Source organism: Mirounga angustirostris, unplaced genomic scaffold (assembly GCF_029215605.1).
Source record: "Mirounga angustirostris isolate CCGP_5_RB_7025 unplaced genomic scaffold, mMirAng1.0.hap1 SCAF_2, whole genome shotgun sequence".
Classification (NCBI taxonomy): domain Eukaryota; kingdom Metazoa; phylum Chordata; class Mammalia; order Carnivora; family Phocidae; genus Mirounga; species Mirounga angustirostris.
Genome location: NW_026991710.1, coordinates 167227011 through 167246218, shown reverse-complemented (window position 1 = coordinate 167246218; position 19208 = coordinate 167227011). Strand labels below are relative to the sequence as shown.

The following is a 19208-nucleotide window of genomic DNA, read 5'->3' as shown; positions in this document are numbered from 1 at the left end:
CCTTGATTAAGGGCTCAATCCCAGAACCCTGGGATCAAGACCTGAGCCAAAAGCAGACGCTTAACTGACTGAGCCACCCAGGCACCTCCTCTCTTTCATTTTTTAAATTCCATTTCATTTTTTAATGCCGATTGCATGTCCCAGTAAATTGTTTTCAGGACTCACTGTTAGGCCAAGACACACAGTGATTCCCTAGAGGACACAGAATGAGCAAACGTGAAGGTAGATGGGTGAAGGAGTAGCCTGTGGAAACGTGGGCAGAAGGAAGACATACACAAAGCACATAGGGTCTCAGGAGCGTTGTCCCCCCACAAGGGCCTCACACATTAGTGAATTTGTTTCTGGACAAAATCCTTTTTTGGGAGCCAGGTCACCTAATCCCAGGACAGCCACTCATGGGCCTGTCTCTCCTCATCTGTGGGAGGGAGGGATGCCTGCCACCCCCACCCACAATAGGCTGACATTACACACGCCGCTACCCAAAGAGCCTGCTCATGCACTTGGGGAAACCAGTTCCTTTGGAAGTTTTCTAAGTACTAAGGGAGCACTTTCTTGTATTTTCAGTCTTTAAAAAGAGCAAACAGATGATCGGGGCAGGTTGTGTCGAGTGGACCAAGCCTTGGTCTGCGCAGCTGCAGGTTTAGGTGGCTTCCCCAGCGTTGGGAACAGACTGGTTCAACTTCCGGATTCCCAACTTCTTCATCCATAAAATGAGAGCACCTATTGGCCTCGTCCGGTGGTCATGAGGATGAAAGGCAGTGATAACGTCAAAAATGGGAGCTGCAGAGTGGTAGGCCACTGTCAGGTGGGGTGATGCTGCCAGGAAGAGGGTGGGAGAGTGAGCGAGAAAGAAAAGTGGGGAATACTTGTCTTTGGAGCTAGCTGCCGAAGAACATACCCTATGTTGTGATCTTTTAAAAGTAACCCCAGTGGAACTTCCTGAAATCAATGAATTTCTACTTCCTAGAATGTGGAATAGGCGTCACATAAGGAAATTGCAATATTCAAAACATTGAATAAAGAAATCTGGTTCATCTAGCATTGACTTGTTTAAGCCTCTCTGTGTTTCTTGGAAGTGCATTCCTGTTGCAGCAGTTGGTGGTAGCCGGGGCGAAGTGACTAAGGCCAGAGTGCACTCACTGGTGGGCAGTGAGTCTCATCTTGCTTATCATCTATTGATCTGCAGCGTTTTTCAGTTAGGAGTCAATTTATTTTTTTAGGAAGGCTTAAACTTCTAAAAATTGAGTTCATTTGGTTTTTCCAAGGATATCGCTATTAGAGCTCAGTGGCTGGGGTGCTAGTACTCCAGTGGGTTCAAGGACAGAAGATGGGATGAACTCCGCTTGCTGTGAGAGACTAACGGTGCTCATTTTCCCACTGCAAGGACATGAGCAGAGAGGTTTCCTTGGTGGCATCCGTGCTCACTGCCAGTCTGCAACAGACTGCATTGAGTTCCACTGTCTAGAGACAGGTCTTTCTTGGCCCTCAGTTGTGAATGCTTTGGGAATAGGGGAAAGGATTAGGGGACGTGAAACAGGATCCTTTGGAAGGCTGGAACTGACTGATTAGGTTAGCATCTTTATTAAACATAATAGATTACCCAGCCCAGGATGAGATTGTCAGGTCAATTCTTTATGATGGTAGATTCCGTAGGCTTTCTGTGCTGTTGATAAGCAATATAAAGGACTAAAGAAGGTGAAAAGCTAAATCCTAGGATTCTTGAAAAAGGTGGCTAAACTAGGCCCTGGCCGTAAATTCCTCATAAAAGCTGTTGCATTTTGCATTTAAGCCGTGAGGGGAGAAGCACGGGGCCAGGTGGAAGGGAGTGATCAGGGGAGGGCCGCAGGCCGCAGAGCCCACTCATCTGGATAAATCTGCCCCCATCTAAGGTCTGATCACCTGCTTCCACTTGGAATGTTGCCTCTTCCAGATACATTAAGTTGTTGAGCAAGTGGGCAGACAACTCATGTATCCTCTCAACAAATGAATGAGATGCCGACTTCTAGAATAGACGTTGATGTTTTCCTTACTAAAAAAACTCTTTTTGGCTTATTTCCCAAAATCTTGCTAACTTGAGGGTCATGGGAGGCACAGAAGGGCTGTTTCTTAGAATTGATTTGACTTGGTGATTCTGGCTTCAACTAATAAAAACACAAAAGACTGATTTTAAAATGTATTAACTTAGAATCACAAATTTAACAAAGTGAACCAAACGTGTCAACTTGACCTAGGGTGTTACCTCCCTGTAGGCAAGTTACATGGGAACAAGAGTATGAGAAAGTTTCTTGAGGGAGAAGCATGGCACAGGAAGTTAATGGGCTGACGACTCAAATGTCCAGAGGTTTATTCATTATCCACAAGAAACATTTCTGATGTCCTCCTTTCTGGCTCTGGAATCCTGGGGCGGTTCTGCTGGGTGCCTCTGACCTTACACAGGCTGCAGTCAAGGTATTGACCAGAGCTGCGGTCACCTCCAGGCTCCCCTTGGGGTAGAGACACTTCCAAGCTCACTCACGCGGCTGTCGCCATGTCTCAGGTCCTCACTAGCTGTTGGCAGAGACATCAATTCCTTGCCGCGTGGGCCTCTCCATAGGGAGCTCTTCACAATGTGGAAGCTGGAGTCTTTTTGTAAACTAATCTCAAAAGTGACATCCCATGGCTTTTACCAGTCTCTTCAGAAGTGAGTCCCCAGGTCCAGCCTAGACTCAAGGGGAGGAGATTACATGAGAGGATGAGTACCAGGACGGTGGGGGTCATCGGGGGCCTGCCCACAAGTGGCCTCTGGCTCTAGTGATAGATCTGCCCCATGACAGAGAGTGTTTCTGGGGGGACCGTGGACTCCTGTCAGCAGGGTGGGCTGCCTTCCTCCAGATGCTGCTTGAAACGGGCGCTGCCAGCTTGTGGCTTTCGCATTCCCCATTTCCCTGGCCTAAGCCAGGGTTTTCTGTATCAGGCCCTTCTACGTGAAGCTAAAGGCAAAATTATGCGTGAATTTTTGAGCATTTTCTAGAGAAACAGTGAGTTGCAATGACCGTGAAAAGTTTAAAAACTACTGGTCTAAGCTGACTCTGGACTTTCTGTTCAGTCTTGGTTCAAACAAGATACCAGAGAGATTGGTTATACAGATTCTTAAGAGTGTTAAGATTATTGCCAGTCCTTGGGCTGGCATTTTGGATGTTATTAGATCAGCTTTTTTCCTTTTTTTTTTTTTTTTAAGATTTTATTTATTTATTTATTTGAAAGAGAGAATGAGATAGAGAGAGCATGAGAGGGGGGAGGGTCAGAGGGAGAAGCAGACTCTCCGCTGAGCAGGGAGCCCGATGCGGGACTCGATCCCAGGACTCCGGGATCATGACCTGAGCCGAAGGCAGTCGCTTAACCAACTGAGCCACTCAGGCACCCCAGCTTTTTTCCTATTTACACAAAAAGTTTACTTACACAGGTGGGAGGAAATAGCCCCAAAAATGCCTTTTAGGAAAGAGCAGAGAATGAAGTCCATGTTCATGTGAAAAAACCACTACTGTGGCTTTCTGGAACCTGAGTTTACTATAAAAGCAAGCTGCCGCACCAGAAGGGAACTGAAAACTTAACAGCAAGGAAGAATCAAAAAGAATAAAAAAAGTGAAAAGTGAAAGCGCAGGCATAGATCTGGCCACTTTGTACAGGGACCATTCATGGTGTCCACCTGACAGCATCACTGGGTCAGGGCTGGACGTCACTGCAGAGCAGCTGAAGTTCCTGGTGGCCCCGAATCGTTCCAGGGGTGGGGCAGGGGAGTCAGCATTCAGATGTGTGTGCCATTTCTGCTTCCTGAAGCCTGAGAGTTACTAGTCCATTTTAGAAACATTTCTATCCAAGGTGACTAAAGAGGTACACAAAAGTATCAATATGTTTGAAAGTTGATACTTTTTTTGGGAAAAGTTACATGGAATGCATTATCCCCAGAAATCCCCTGAAAAATGAGACATTTTTCCTTTTCAAGCATGTGATTCTTTGGTGACCGGTCACTGTGATAATCACACTTTCTCCTTTTTGGATAAGGAGAGAACTTCACTAGGCTGTCTGTTAAATGGAAGTTAACTTGCTCCCCCCCACCCCCATATTCATTAGAGAACTTTTTCCTTCAGATTGTACTATAACTAGATTTGATTTTATTTTTTGAAAGCTTCCCCTGCTGTGTTTTTGTCTTCAAACATGTTTTTAAACATTGTGGTCCATTGAGTAATAAGGAAGTTATTGAAGGATGCTTGGGGTTGGGAAGCTGAAGCCTGAAGGTATTAAGTGTAACTTCTTGCCCCCTCAGGGACTGTTGTTGGAGTCCTCTGTGGAGAAGGCCCCCGTGTCTGTGGCCTGTGGAGGGGAGAGCCCCCTGGATGGCATCTGCCTCAGTGAATCAGATAAGACAGCCGTGCTTACTCTCATAAGAGAAGAGGTAAAGACCCTCGTGTTCTGTCCACTTATCACTCCCTGACTTTGTGAAGCCCATGCGCCAGCAGGGAGATCCCATCTCTGTTTGGCTTGAGTTATTCCTGGCTGGAAGTTCTTACTTCCTGCAGCTTGTGTAGTTCATAGAAAGGCCTCCCTGTAAAACTCTCATTGGTGCTGGAGTCCTGGGGAAAAAGCTGACAGTGCTTCATTATCTTTCAGCCTTGAAGTTTTTTGAATATTGAATTCTGCCAACTCTTCCCACATATGTAACTAAATCAGTGCCTTCGTTTAACAGACTTGCAGTAATATAAAATTGCTTCCCACTTTGATCCATTCTTTAATTAAACAGATCAACTCTTAAATTCCTTTCCTGTGTCTCTTGAACAGCCTCTGTTCAAAACAGATTCCTGCTAGGCCTTTCCTGGGTGATCAGAAAAATATGAAAGACGCAGTCATGTGCTCTTAATATTATTATTATTATATTTCTATGCTGTATTTTATGTGTTTGGCTTGTGTGTTTCTTGATGATCCCACCCTTTTTCTTTTTTTTAAAGAAGGGAATTCCCTTATTGTAGCGATGTTATTTTCATAATACAGTGAGAGTAGTGAAGAACCTGATATATAGGTCTTTTAAAGCTTTACAAAATAGCATTAGGTTGATAATGAGGGATGTCAGCTGATCCTGTTGTCAGAACTTGGGAGCAGTGGTGAGGAGGCCCTACCAAAATCTTGTCAGTGAGAAAAATGACCTCATCTTCCTTCCGAGAGTGATACTATGAGAAGACTGCCTATTGGAGCAGAGCAAGAATGTGCCTCGTCACCTGAAGCAGACGGGCTGGCTGCTAGGTTCTTGAGATTCTGATTAAAGGCACCAAAATAAAGAATGTTGTTATCAATGAGAAAGAGAGAAGCATAGAGAAGTATAATAAAAGGAGAACAGTGATGCCCTTCTAAGCTCTGTCCAGGCACACGGAGTTTGAGGTAATGATTTCTAAGGGCATCCCAAACAGGGATACGGGTGCTGGTCTGAGGAGCAAGATCCCGCCTTTAGTGAGATACAGGTGCATCTGGCTGGAGGTTTTGAACTTCTGAGCCCCTAGTTATGACTCCGTTCTTATCAAGCCATCAGAAATCTCTGTAGAACGAGAATATGCTGGTCATGCTAATGCCCTGATGCTGTCATAGTTGTTTCTTATCATGAGTAAAATTAGTACTTTGATTAAGGTGAGTCTCTGCCAGGCTGATGGCTCTTCTTTTGGTGTCCTGTCCCAATCAATCACGGTTCTGGGCCTACAGAGCTAAGAGCCAGACCCTGGACCTGGGTAAAATTCACAGAGATTGTGATTATCACTTGGAACTTTCCTGGGAGATGTTCTCTTCCCCTCTACTTTGGTGGCTACATTTCCACCATCCTATGTGGCAGAGAGTACATTTTTCCAAATGCTTGTGAGCATTATACACAGAGGTTGAGGCTTTATATTCCCAATGTAGCTTGAATGTCTTGGGATGCACCTGGTTGTGTGTTTTCAGTTTCCAATCTTAAATTCAAACTGTAATAGATTTCAGTAGGTAAAACCAAGCTTTATCTCTATTATAATTTAGATAATCACTAAGGAAATTGAAGCAAATGAATGGAAGAAAAAATACGAAGAAACCCGACAAGAAGTCTTGGAGATGAGGTTAGAGAGGTTTGGGGGAGGGGTTGGATACCTTTATGCATTATTAGATTTAATATAAATGTAGTAATGAAAGTATTTGCTTACCACAGAACCAACTGCTGAAAACTAGACGGCATTGATATTTGCACCTTAATTTGTGATTGACAGTGTCTTTTCATGAGTGTTTCTGACCAGTTATTCAAATACTGTAGCTTCTTGTGGGTTTTTGAGAACATTACAAATAAGCAGAACCCACATAGTTCTTACCTTTTGAAGAGACATCAATTTGTGCGAAAAAAATCCACTTAAACTCCAGAATAATAAGATTCATTGACATACTCAGTTATGGAGGCATTATAATTTGTAACACTTTTCTAAAATTGGTTACACATGAAGGCATTTCATAACCACCAAAGCATGTTAACAGGAAACAAAATCGATTGACCTTAAATTGAGATCTTTTTATTTTTGCTCTTCATTCCCTAGAAAGGAGAGTTAGAAGCTGTGAAATAACTAAAGATGGCATCAAAGAAGAAGAAAAACGCATAATTTATACACTCATACAGTCAGCGCTTGAATGATGAAGAAACATTTTAATTATGCCCACTTGAATTTGTAGCTCTTGTATTACTTGCTTCGTGAGCATTTCCTGGGTGTGAGGTCCCATGCTGGGTGTGCGAACAGGAGGCCCCTGCCCTTAGCTTACAGTAGCCGTCGGAAGAAACTCGGACCAAGTGATGGGCACCACCAGCGAGGGGCAGGGGAACCGTAATTCCTCACTGAGGGGTCACAGGGAAGAGCACTCATCTTACTGGAAAGGGTCAGGGATACTTCACTGCACTTCACCAAAAAGAAAGGTTAACATGACAGGGTGATCTTTAAAGTCTTTGGATAACTGAAATGCTTTTGGAACTAGGACAGTAAAATAAAATTTGTGACTGAATCAGAGGGCACGGACTGCCCAAAAGGGTGGATGAGGGCCAGGAAAGCCTGAACTCAGATCAGCCTTCTTAGGAAGAACCCCAAGAATGTCATTCACTTATTTTGTAAAAGATTGATTTGTCCAGGCAGAGTTAATGTATTGCCTTGAGGTCATTTACATGAGGTTCAAAGAGAAAGTGAAGGCAGTTTCTATAGATAAAATAAATAGAATGAAAGGCTTGTTAAACATAAAATCTTCAGAAAAATCTTTTTTGAACGTTAACAAATCTTACCTTAATATTAAAAAAGCCCCAAAGCAGATAACTGGGTTATGTAAATTTGTTCATTTGAACATCATTTAAATATTCATTGAACATCATATACAATGTTCAAATGTTCATTTGTTAATGTGTTTGTTTAGGGCAGCATTTCTCCAACTTCCATTAAAAATTCTCTTCTGATAATTTTTTTTTAAGGAAAATTGTGGCTGAATATGAAAAGACCATTGCCCAAATGATTGGTAAGGACTTTTTTTTTTTTTTTTTAAGATTTTACTTGTTTATTTGGGAGCGAGAGAGCGGGGGAGGGGCAGAGGGAGGAGAAAGATTCTCAAGCAGACTCCCACTGAGCGGGGAGCTGGACTTGGGGCTCAATCTCACGACCCTGAGTTCATGACCTGAGCCGGACATGACCAAGAGGCGGACATTTAGCCGACTGAGTCACCCAGGCGCCCCTGGCCTTTTTCTTCTGTGGTGTGAGCCATAGGTTCCATAGATGATTTTCAAATCAGAATATGAGCTTCCACTTGTCCCTCATTTAGATTCAGTTGATTCTCACTGTTTGCAGTGGTTCCATTCCACAACGTTGCCACAAACACTGAATTAGCAAATACTGAGCCATTGCTTTAGGGGAAGTACAGAGGGAGGTTCCTGCGGGCCTCTGGTCACAACATCTTTGTCAATACATAACGTTGTCTTATGTGTATTTCTGTTTAAAGACATCTGGTTTAATGTCAGTTCATTAACATTGAACTCATGGCCCTCAGTGCTGTAGTTCGTGCCTGAATGAAGATGATCTCACGAAGGTATTTTCTCCATAAGGCACATCACAGCCTTCTTGCTCACCCAGAAAGCACAAAAATGCAAAATCATGATACTAAATAGACTGAAAAGGATACTTGTTTACAGTATGAAACAAGTGTGTCGTCCAGTTCAGCCTTAGCTGAGAATGTGCACGTCAAGTGACTTGACATTTTTTTGCCCCTCTGTGCGTGACAGGGAATACACCCCAAGTACTGACTTTCAGTTTACAAGTACATTTTAGCAAGTAGATAAATTCACAAGTACACAGTCCACAAATAATGAGCATCAGCCATAGTTAGGTTCATTTTAGAGGCTAGCAAATGCTTGAATTCTGTGAAAAACTCTCCACCTGGCACCCAGAGGGTTGATGGCCTACTCACATCATCAGTACCCCTGGGTGGGGTCTTCCTTTGGGTGCAGTGTCCTTACTCTGCTGCAAGCTGTACTTTTTCCCTGTGTCCGACGCACTGGTACCTTTTACAAACCAACAGTGGTTGGTGCTCATGCGTTGAATTTAGAAATAACTCTGCAGCCAATATTGTCAGGACTGACTGCCTAAGTCTTTCTCTACCTAAGCACTGCAATGATATTTTCTACGGTCCACATCACCCATGCCTTCCCAGCATAGGGCCTTTGCCATAGCTGTTCCTCTGCTGGAATATTCTCCTCCTGGGTAGCTGCATCACCTACTTTGCACCCCTCTGAGAGGGGCCACCTATTTGAAAAAGGAACCCCACGCCTCTTGTTCTGCTTTGGTTTTCCCCCATCACTTGTCACCATCTGAATCTCCCACTAACGTAAGTCCTTGAGAGGAACTTTGTTATGTCCACTGCTGGGTCCCCCCCACCAAGAATACGGCTTAGCTCACAGAGGGCAGCTGATAACCATCTGTTGTATGACTCTGCCTTTACTTTTGTTGTGGTTCTCAGAAGATGAACAGAGGACAAGTATGACCTCTCAGAAAAGCTTCCAGCAACTGACCATGGAGAAGGAGCAGGCCCTGGCTGACCTTAATTCTGTGGAAAGGTCCCTTTCTGATCTCTTCAGGAGATACGAGAACCTGAAAGGCGTTCTGGAAGGGTTCAAGAAGGTAGCATGTCCTTTTCCTTTTGTCTCCTTAGTAGTGTATTTTCTTGGTAATGGATCTTTAAACATATATGCCAGAGGTGTGGATAGCCTTCTAAATAGGGGCTCGGGGCCCATATATCATTGGCCTTGTATCTTCTGTTCCAGTGAAGGTAGAGGTTTTCTTTTCTGTTTTCTCTTTCTGTGGTGGTTCGGGCATCTGGCCCACCAGGTGGCGTGTCTTGGTCATTCCCCTCCTAGGTCAGGCTACAGCCAGAGTGTGGCATGGAGTATAGTAAGTGTGGAACCCTCAGACCTTAGGAGAATTCTAGAAATCGTTTTGATAATTCACCAATTTAATATTAGTAAAGGGAAAATTTAGCACTAAAAAATTCAGGCTACATATTCTAGAAGAAAATAAGTAATAATCTTTCAAATTTACGTGTAAGTGGGCATATTGATTCACCTTAGTTGCATACCATCAATAAGATACATTTATAGTAGTGAACATTCTTTTTGTTTTTTATTGTAAAATAAAAATGAGAGTGGCCAGTTTACCTAAAAGGAGACTCAGATTGCCATTCACTTTTGAACTCTTTTTTTTTTTTTAAGATTTATTTTTTAAGTAATCTCTACACCCAGCATGGGGCTTGAAGTCACAACCCCAAGATCAAGAGTCATGTGCTGTCCTCACTGACCAGCCAGGTGCCCCTGCCACTCACATTTGAATGACGGCCTCCCTAAACTGGGTGTGTTGATATAACTGAAACTTACTGTGTTTTGAAAATTTATACATGAAGAAATTATGTAGAATTTCTTCAGTAAGAATTATTTGTACCTGTTTTCTCAAAAAAACTGGTACATGGCTTGTCACTAGTAGAAGAAAAATAAAATGACCAGCTTCTTTTATTTTAAATTGTCACTTTGGAACAGAATGAAGAAGCCTTGAAAAAATGTGCCCAGGATTACTTAGCCAGAGTTAAACAAGAGGAACAGCGATACCAGGCTCTGAAGATCCACGCAGAAGAAAAACTAGACAAGTGAGAACTTGCAATAAATCTGTTTCACGGTTCATGGTGTGGTGGGAAGATTGAAAAAGGCCAGAAAAAACCCTCAACGTTGTTTGGCAATTCCATGTTGCACTGGGGTGTGTGTGTACCTGTGTGTGTGTGCGCGCGCATACATTTTATTATTTAATTTTTTGAATAGGTAAAATCTTCACATGGTTCAAACATTAAAAAGAATAAAAAGATACACAGTATCTCTCTCCCATCCCAATACCCTTCCTTCTCCCCGCCCTCCTCATCACCACGGGTAATTTGGTCATTAGTTCCTTCAGTCCTTGCAGATCTACTTTTTCCCCTTCTCCCTCTCCCCCAGCTTTATGGAGATAAAATTACCATAAATCAGTGTGCAGTTTAAGGTGTATGACCTGTTGATTTGCTCCAGTTATATATCACACAACAATGGCCTTAACTAACACCTCCAGCACACCATGTGATCACCGTTTTTTTCACTGTGGTGAGACTCTCCCTTTGTTATACAGATGACAGCGTACTTCGTTTTTTTCATTTAGTGGTGTATTTTGGAAATCTTTCCATAGCAATCCATGAAGAGCTTCCACTATTTTCCTTAGCAGCCATATGGTGTTCCAGCGTTGAAATGTGTCATTTATTTAACCAAACCCCCCTCCTGTGGGACACTCAGGTTATTTGCCACCCACTACAAACAGGGCTGCAATAAGGAACCTTGGATTATTATCATTTGGCGTGCATTTTGGTGAGGTATCTGTATGCTGGAAAAGGAATTGCTGGGCCAAAAAATATGTGAATTTGTAACCATGATAAATGTTGTCAAATTGCCCTCATTCGACTTTCATCCCTACATGAAGTATGAGAGCTTCTCTTCTCCCCACGGCTTGACCAACAGACCAAATTTCCGGTTTTCTCCAAATCCAATAGATAAAGGTGGTATTCCAGTTTAGTTGGGGTTTTCTTTTTTTGATAAACAAATAGAGCATTTATTTTATTCAGTGTAGTTTTGATTTTGTTTATCTTACGAGTAAAATTGAACATATTTTAGCAACTGTCTATACACATATTCGCTTTACCATGAATGATTCTATTCTTTGCCCAGTTTTCTATTGTCAGTTTATATATTATATATATAAATATATTATTATATTTATGCACTAAGGATGCCAGCCCTTTGTGATATGAGTTGCTAATGATTTTTCTAATTTGTCTTTTGCCTTCTAGTGTTTTTTGACATGCAGGAATTTTATTTTTATGTAGTGAAATTTGTCAGTCATTTCTTTTACGCAGGATTTTCTGTCGTGGTGACAAAGATCTTCTCTGGGCTGAATATAAAATATTCTGCCATGTTTTCCTTCTAATACTTTTATGGCTTTATTTTTTTTAACCCTTAAATCCAGCACATTTGGAATTTATCCTGAGGAACAGTCTGAAGAATGCTCCCAACTTTATCTTTTAACTAAAAAGTGATACCTACTTGTACATTGTGCTTTCTATCATCATATTTGTAAAACATTTCAAGTTCCCCTCTCTCATTTTCACTCCCAGAGGTACTGCTATCAAAGGTTTATTGTGTGTCCTTCCAGTTTTTTCTTTGTGCCTTTACAAATACTACCCAAAATGGCTTTGGACTTTTTTTTTTTTTTTTTTTCATAATATCAGAGTTACAAAATACAAATTTCCTTTTTCACTTAATAGTGTATCATGGCCATTTTCCATGTCAGAACATATAGTTCCATCTAGTTATTTTTATTAGGTTGTAGGATTATTCCATGCCTTTATCGACGGGCATTTAGATAGTTTCACGCTTTTTTCTGTTGTAAACAGCGCTGCAGTGAACATACTTGTGCACACAATTGTGCAAAGTGGGAGTATTGCTGCGAATACGTTACTTTAAGGGAATCGCTGGGTCAGAAGATGTATTCATTTTAAATCATAATAGTTGCAACCATATCACCCTCCACAAAGACAGCACCAGTTTTCATTTCCCCCATCAGCTGGTGAGCCTGTTTCCTTGCATCTCGGCCATCATAGAATAAGAGCATCCTGGTTAATATTTGCCAGTCTGATAAATTTTAAAAGTTTATCGTTTAAATTTGCATGCCTCTGACTACTAATGAGTTCTTAGCTTCCTTTCATCAATTAATTGGCTATTTGTCAATTGACATTTATAGTTTTTAAAATTTCTTTTGTATCTCTTTAATAAAGTCACTTTAAGTTCTAGTGTCATAGAGGTCAGTGGTTAGTGTCCTGTAACAATCCCACAGACCCTGCCTGCTATTGTCCTAGGTTAAAAAAAAAAAATCTAAGATTGCTGTAGAAACTGTCACATGATTCCATTTTCTAGTGACATATAAATTTTGAACTCGCTGTGGCCTATGAGATTAATTCTGCCACTGGTTTTCACCTTGGAAATTTCCTTAGCAGTTGGGTGTCAATTGAATATTTATAAATTTAAATTGAATGTTTTAGGTCACTGATGTCTCCCTTATTGTGCTGTCATTGCTTTTAGCCTGTGTCCCACAGATGTCAGCGGTTAGTATCTTGACTCCTTAGCTATGGCTGATGACTAACCGGGTGTTTCTTGTCCCTTTATTCTGCAAACAAAACACCACAAACAGAGCCAATGAAGAGATCGCTCAGGTTCGAACAAAAGCGAAGGCCGAGAGTGCAGCTCTCCATGCCGGACTCCGGAAGGAACAGATGAAGGTGGAGTCCCTGGAAAGAGCCCTTCAGCAGAAGGTACACAGAGGGGTGTGGTGTGACGACCGGAGGGACACTTGGTTTTCCTCCTTGGCAGTGGCTAACTTGTGGTGGATTTGGATGAAAGAGAAGCCTTGTCTTCTTTGCCCAGACACTTTGATCCAGCTCCTCTGGGAACTGATGCAGGTGGACACAAACAAGGGAGACCATTAATTCCCAAGCATATGAGTAGGAAATATCCCCGGGCAGGATGCAGAGAGGAAATTGCATTAACTAAAGTTTAGGGGACCAGACACTTCTTAGCTCTGAGGCTACCTTTTCTTCTTTCTTTTTGTTTTTTTATGTAATACGTGACACCATCTTGCCCCTTCATTGCAACTTCACCTTCCTGGGGACATTGGCAACGTCTGGAGATATATTTACTTGTCACGACTGGCATCTCATTGGTAGAGGCCAGAAATGCTACTAAACATCTAACAATGCACAAGTCGGTCCCTACAACAAAGATTGACCCAGCCCAAAATGTCAGTGGTACCATGGTTGAGAAATTCTGCTGTAGGGAGATAAAATTATCAGGTCCCCATTTCTCACTGTTCAGTGATCCTTGGACTTCATTTTTGTGTGTGCCTCTTATGTTTTTCTCACTGTATCTCCAATTACGTACTCATGCCTGTGGCATCCCTTCAGCTAGAGCAAGGGGTTCTATCATGGGGTCTGCTAAGCCATAGACAGTGTTCCCTGGCATACTCAGACTCCAGGATCCCAGGTCCCTGGAGGTGCTGATGGGCTGAGTGAGGTCCCAGATACCTGTGTTTGTAACAAGTATCGTAGGTAATTCCTGTGATAATAAGAAAATTTGAGAACTAAGGCTCATGGACAAGCTGCAGAGGGCCAGTGGTTACCCTCATCCCCTACTCAACTGAAGCACGACTTGGTGAACACATGAACATTTTTCAGGGGAGAAGCGTCCCTTTCTTTAAAGGGTCTCTGATGTAGAAAAGTTAGGAACCACTGAGCTAAGATGTCAAGGCAGAGCGTAGCCAGCCTTGGGACTATTTAGTTGTCATTGCCTTGATCTCAGGATGCAAAGTGGCCTATATAACCATGTCATTTGTCTTTCAGAACCAAGAAATTGAGGAACTAACAAAAATCTGCGATGAGCTGATTGCGAAGCTGGGGAAGACTGACTGAGTTTCCCCCCATTAGCTCAGCAGATCTGCATTTGGCTGCTTTTCTCTTAACCACAGTTATCTTGCCTTATCCAGGAATAATTGTCCCTTTGCAGAGAAAAAAAAAACCTTTAAAAAAGCACATGCCCACTGCTGCCTGTCCCGCTTTGCTGCCGACACAACACCCCTGGAAGGAACCCTAGAGCATCGCACGGTCCTGGGAAGAGTGGCGTCCGAGTGCTGTCCGCCGATAGGTTTGGTCAGGCTGCTAAGTTTGGGGGCGTGATTTCTCTGTCTTTAGTCCGTTTTTAAAAGTCATCTTTTCTTTTCCAAGCACGTTAAATATGGGATTTTGTGGCTCCTCTTTGGGATCATCTTCTGTCCACCACCTGTCTGAATTTTTTGGTGACCTATTTAGTTTGTCTTTTAAATTTAGCGTTCAACATTGGTAGTCTTATTTGAGGGAGGAAATAATTTGGCCTATTGTTACTTCTAGTTTGTAAACAAGAAGGGACTTTGAGTACCTGTTTCTACACACATACACACGCACATATATGCTTATAGATATATGCTGCTGGTTTTTTTTCTCTGAAGCAGAGTCAAATAAGAGCTTCTCCACACAAGAGCATATTTCCATAAATGTAAAACCCTGTTTTGAAATAGAGTCGTGGCCTAGCATGCCAACCTCAGACTTTGGGGAATTGAAGGTGCAAAGACCCCAGACTCAGGTTTTACATCTGGGGAAGACTTTTTGCCACAATGTTTCGTTGCCCTGGTATTTGGATACTCCTCAGCCCTGAGAAGTGCGGCCCCAAAGGGACTGACCCCAGTCCCCAGAGCACAAAGGGCAGCCGCTAGCTGGACTCCCTCCAAGCTGAGGTTTGGCACGTCTGTCCCAGAGCCGGTCCGTCTCCTCTGCTTCTATTTGTTGCTACAAAATCAGCATTGACCCTTCATCATCTATTTGAAATATGCAAAGAAAATCTACTTGTAAAAGGCTTAGGCAGTCTCATTGAGTTAAAAGGTAACTGTAACCCTGCTAGCAATTATAAGGAGAAGAAACAGTTGGGTTTTTTACAAGTGTAATGCGTTGTTCTTTGGATTTTTTTTTTTTTTTAAGGCAAAAAACCCTTTCAAACTTAGAATGTTTAACAAAACGGGCTATAAAAATCATGTGAGCCACTCCAAAAATCAGCACATTTTGAATATTGTTAAACAAAGAGCATTTGGTGAGTGCAAGGAGCAGAACAACACTCCCAAAACCAAATTCCTGAAGCTCTTCCTGGACGTGGGTCAGAGCGATGGGGCCATTAACCCCAAGATGGCAATTTTTCCATGTAACGCCAGTGAACTCCCTTCCATTTGGTGGGCAGAACCAAATCCATGCAGTGTTTGAAAACGCTCTTTTGTCTTAATCTTACACCCTGGAAGTCTTCATGGTGATATGCACTATGTTCAGTACATGTAAGTTTTCGTACCTTTCTTGTAAAAACCCTTGCATGATCCAACTTCAGCAATGAATTGTGCCTAGTGGAGAACCTCTATAGATCTTTAAAAATGCATTTTTCTTTAGCGCTGTTCTATTCACATGGGTGCGATCTTTAGCCCCAGGGAGGTCCATAATGTCTTTAAAGCTAGAAGTCACGTCTTACCAATATGCATTTATCGTAATTGGTGCTTAGGCTGTATTTTAAAGCCTACTGTCTTAATATTTTGTACAAAAAAGAACAACAGAAATGATCTGTGGCTGGAGAAGTGACTTGACAATCATTTGGGCTTTGAGAGCAGTCACTGTGGTTCAGTGTGAGTACAATACTGTAGTCAGAGTGTCCGCAATGGACAAGTGTCTCCAGTTGGCGGAACGGATTTCTCTCGGTCCTCCACTACTAGGGAAATTAACTTTGCATTTTGCAGAAAGAAACATTGCTAAACCTTTCTGCCGCTGTGTTTTGGTGAGATATCCATGTTTATTTGTTTTATATTGATCTGTTTTAAGCATGAAAGGCTTATAGTGGTCTCCATTCTAAATTCGTAGTCCTCCATTTAGGCTTCTTATGTATATAAAAAAAAGTAGCTGTGTGTTAAAACCAAGGTGACGACAATCCTTCCCTATTACGCTGGTGGAAGAGACCCCCCAAAAGACCCCAGTGAATGAGGTTGCTGAACAAGGGCCACGAAAGTGCCGTGGTTATGCAACGTCCGCCGCTGGCTTCTCAGCCATGGCTGTTGCAAGGGAATGTTCTTCCTCCTCACTTCATAGATGGATATTCTCCAACAAGAGTAAAAATGTAGCTTGTTCAGCTGGTAAATCAAGAGAATATCCTGGGCAGAAAGAAGTATGTTTGTTTTTCTTTAAAAATAAGCAAAAGGGAAAAAAAACCTTCCAAATTCTAAGAGTGAGAACACAGCCTAGAGTTTTGCTTCAAAGCACGTGAGGGCCATGACTTGTTAGGTCGGCAATAATAAACCCCGTCAACAAGAGTGGGAAGAGAGGAGAAAGGAAGCTGTTGTCCCAGGCAGGTTTGGGGGCATTAGGTGATCAGTCTTGTTGAGACTCCGAACCCAGAGCTATTTCTTAAGTTTTTGACTTCACCAAAGTGTAAATAGATAGTCTCTGTCTAAAAGTATTTTAATGGGAAGATTTAGCTAAGACAGACCGAAGAGTTTGTCACTTGGTTGGCTGGTCAGTTATAGTCAGACCTCCTGAGATTTACTTTATTTGGAGAAGCTCCTGGAAGCCAGTGACCTGCCCAAACCTTTTGTTCTGTAAAACTGTTCTGGAAATATTGAGAAGCCCAGTTTTCTCACGTGGTTTCTAGCTTCTTCAGACCCAGCCCAAATTAGGAAGTGCAGAAGCACATGATGGTGAAGAACTCTGACGATCTGGCAGCCTTCCAGAATGATATGGAATCTAAGGGGAGATTTATGTTTCATTTTGGAGGCTAGCTCAAGCTGAATTTTACCCTTCCTTCCTGTCCCACACTTTGTGCAACCCTCCCACAAATACTTAGATGTTTGTTAGACAGCCCTGAATTAGCACTGTTATACACATCAAGTGCCCCGAACGTTCCTGGGCTGACTAAGCAGCCAGAACAAAACACTGATTTTCAAGCAAGGCAGGTAACAGGGCCCGGTGGTGGCTCTACAGCTCAGAATAGAGTTTTAAAGAGGGGGCATTGGTAAGTCTGGTGTGCTGTGGTCGGAGATGGTTCAGCACACCCTTTTTTGGTGGGGCAGAAGCTCTAACGCTCCCTGTTTATTTCCTTTGGTTCTTCACTACAACCAGTAGCCGTCTCCCAAGTCGTACGTGATTGTCGTCCCTCTGTAGTCTGTGACTGTGCGAGCTTGCTCTCGGACGACGTGGGTTTCTTTATCCTCTTGTCGGGGAGAGAGAAACGAGGTGCTGAAAGATTAAATGATTTAGGCAAAGGATTTTAAAGTAAAGATGTATATATTCTAAAGCATTTAAAAGATAACAGATTATTATTTGCTTATTAAAGAATAAAATATAGTCTGGGAATCCCAGAATGCCAAGCCAAAGGTCTAAGAAGTCATCTTCTTCAAAGATTTTAAAGAAGTAGCATTTTGAGGAGACCTCTGTCCAAAAAGGTTTGACTGGCCTCCAGATTCTGGTGGCTTTAGGAAAGCAATGTATCACTCAAACCTTGAGTCTCCCGCATAGTAAAGGTAAAGGAACTGACACACGAGACACTTCTCTCTAACGGTCTCCTCTGGAAGATGATGTCGACGGCAGCATTTCCAGGGAAGACCCACGCCCTCGTGCCCAGAGCCAGCATTCTGGAGACTAAAGATTGCACTTTTCGTAGTTCTTTGTCCAAATGCGATCCCATTTCTGTGCCTCTTAGCATGCAGTTAGATTTGGACAAACAAGATTCCTAAGGAATGACTTTATTAACTATAATATGGTTACAGCTATTACATACATATATATATTCTGGTTATAGTTCTAATATGGAGATGTTGTGTGACACCAGCCTGTGGCAGTCTGAATAACACTCCCAACTCATTTGGAGGAGGCCAGGCCCAGAGCTGAGGTGTGGCTCGAACCTTCCCTGTGTCCCTTCTTCACCGTAGAGCTGTGAAGGTGTCACTTTGTTCCCCCTCTGCCTTTCAGTGGTATCTGAAATATATACAAAGTACGTCCTAGTCACATTGCTAACGGATGCTCTGTGAATGATTTCCACATGGACATGTGCGGATTAGAACTCGGAAACCGCGGCCAGTCCAGATACGGGGCCGCCTGCGGACTACTGGCCACACGCGCGGCTTCCGAGCCATCCTTGTCACCCAGGGGGATGGGATCCGGGCATTCCTTTTAAACCTCAGAGGTAGCAGTAAACCTTTCAGTGTTGCTGTTAGCAAGTGTGTGTTTGCCAGTAGATGCCCATTTGTACTCACGTGCCAGCAAGTAGACATCAGCCGCACATCTGCTTCCTCTGTGTCCCCGCGGGCGCCCAGGCGCGTGTGAGGAGCCTCCCATCCAGAGGAGCGAACGCCGCGCCGACTACTGTTATCAGGATTGTGTTGTGTGGAATAATCATCTACATAAATTTTATATGCACAGTACTTTCCCTTTTATATGTCAGGTAAATATTTGTAAAAGTTATACTCACACAAATGAAATTATTATAATGATTACTAATATATTTTTTCCATGTTTCATTGCCTGAATAAAAACTGTTTACCACTGTTAGATCTGGGCGTGGGAGTGTTTTTCCCCCTGGTTAGAAGTCTTCTTATCCCCAAGTGTGAAAATTTATGACAGCCCTGCTTTTCAGAGCTCCATATTTCAGGCTAAAAATAGAACAGATGACATTTTCACGACACTCATTTTGTGAAATTTTATGCATTTGGTTGGGTGTGTAATTAAAACAAACAAACTTTGGAATTCAGACCTTGCCATATAAATTTCCATGCATTCGCATCTGTGCAAACAAAGTTTTTAATTGCGTGCTTCTTGGTTTTGCTTAGAGACTGCATGTCCGCTCTGGCATTTTGCAAGCCCTGAGAACCTAAGTCCCCTCAAGCTCTCGGACTCATTGACAAACACAAGATAAGCCCGGACTGTGCAAACACTGCAAAGCAGCCCACAGCAAAGAGTTCACGTGTTTGTGCTTCTTCTAGGTT

General features: G+C 42.6%; 1 protein-coding gene across 7 annotated transcripts in view; it reads left to right on the top strand.

Moving 5' to 3' along the window:
* The window catches only part of TACC1 (transforming acidic coiled-coil containing protein 1), a 90025-nt gene extending 71251 nt beyond the window's left edge, over positions 1-18774 (top strand). For all 7 annotated transcript variants that reach the window (XM_045879872.2, XM_045879870.2, XM_045879876.3 and 4 more), the window contains 7 exons: positions 4304-4432; positions 6031-6107; positions 7484-7527; positions 9019-9179; positions 10088-10194; positions 12810-12930; positions 14014-18774. In XM_045879872.2, coding sequence (XP_045735828.1) covers positions 4304-4432; positions 6031-6107; positions 7484-7527; positions 9019-9179; positions 10088-10194; positions 12810-12930; positions 14014-14082 — 708 coding nt within the window. In that variant the 3' untranslated portion in view covers positions 14083-18774. The remainder of the gene's footprint in view (positions 1-4303; positions 4433-6030; positions 6108-7483; positions 7528-9018; positions 9180-10087; positions 10195-12809; positions 12931-14013) is intronic.
* The last annotated feature ends 434 nt before the right edge of the window (positions 18775-19208 follow it).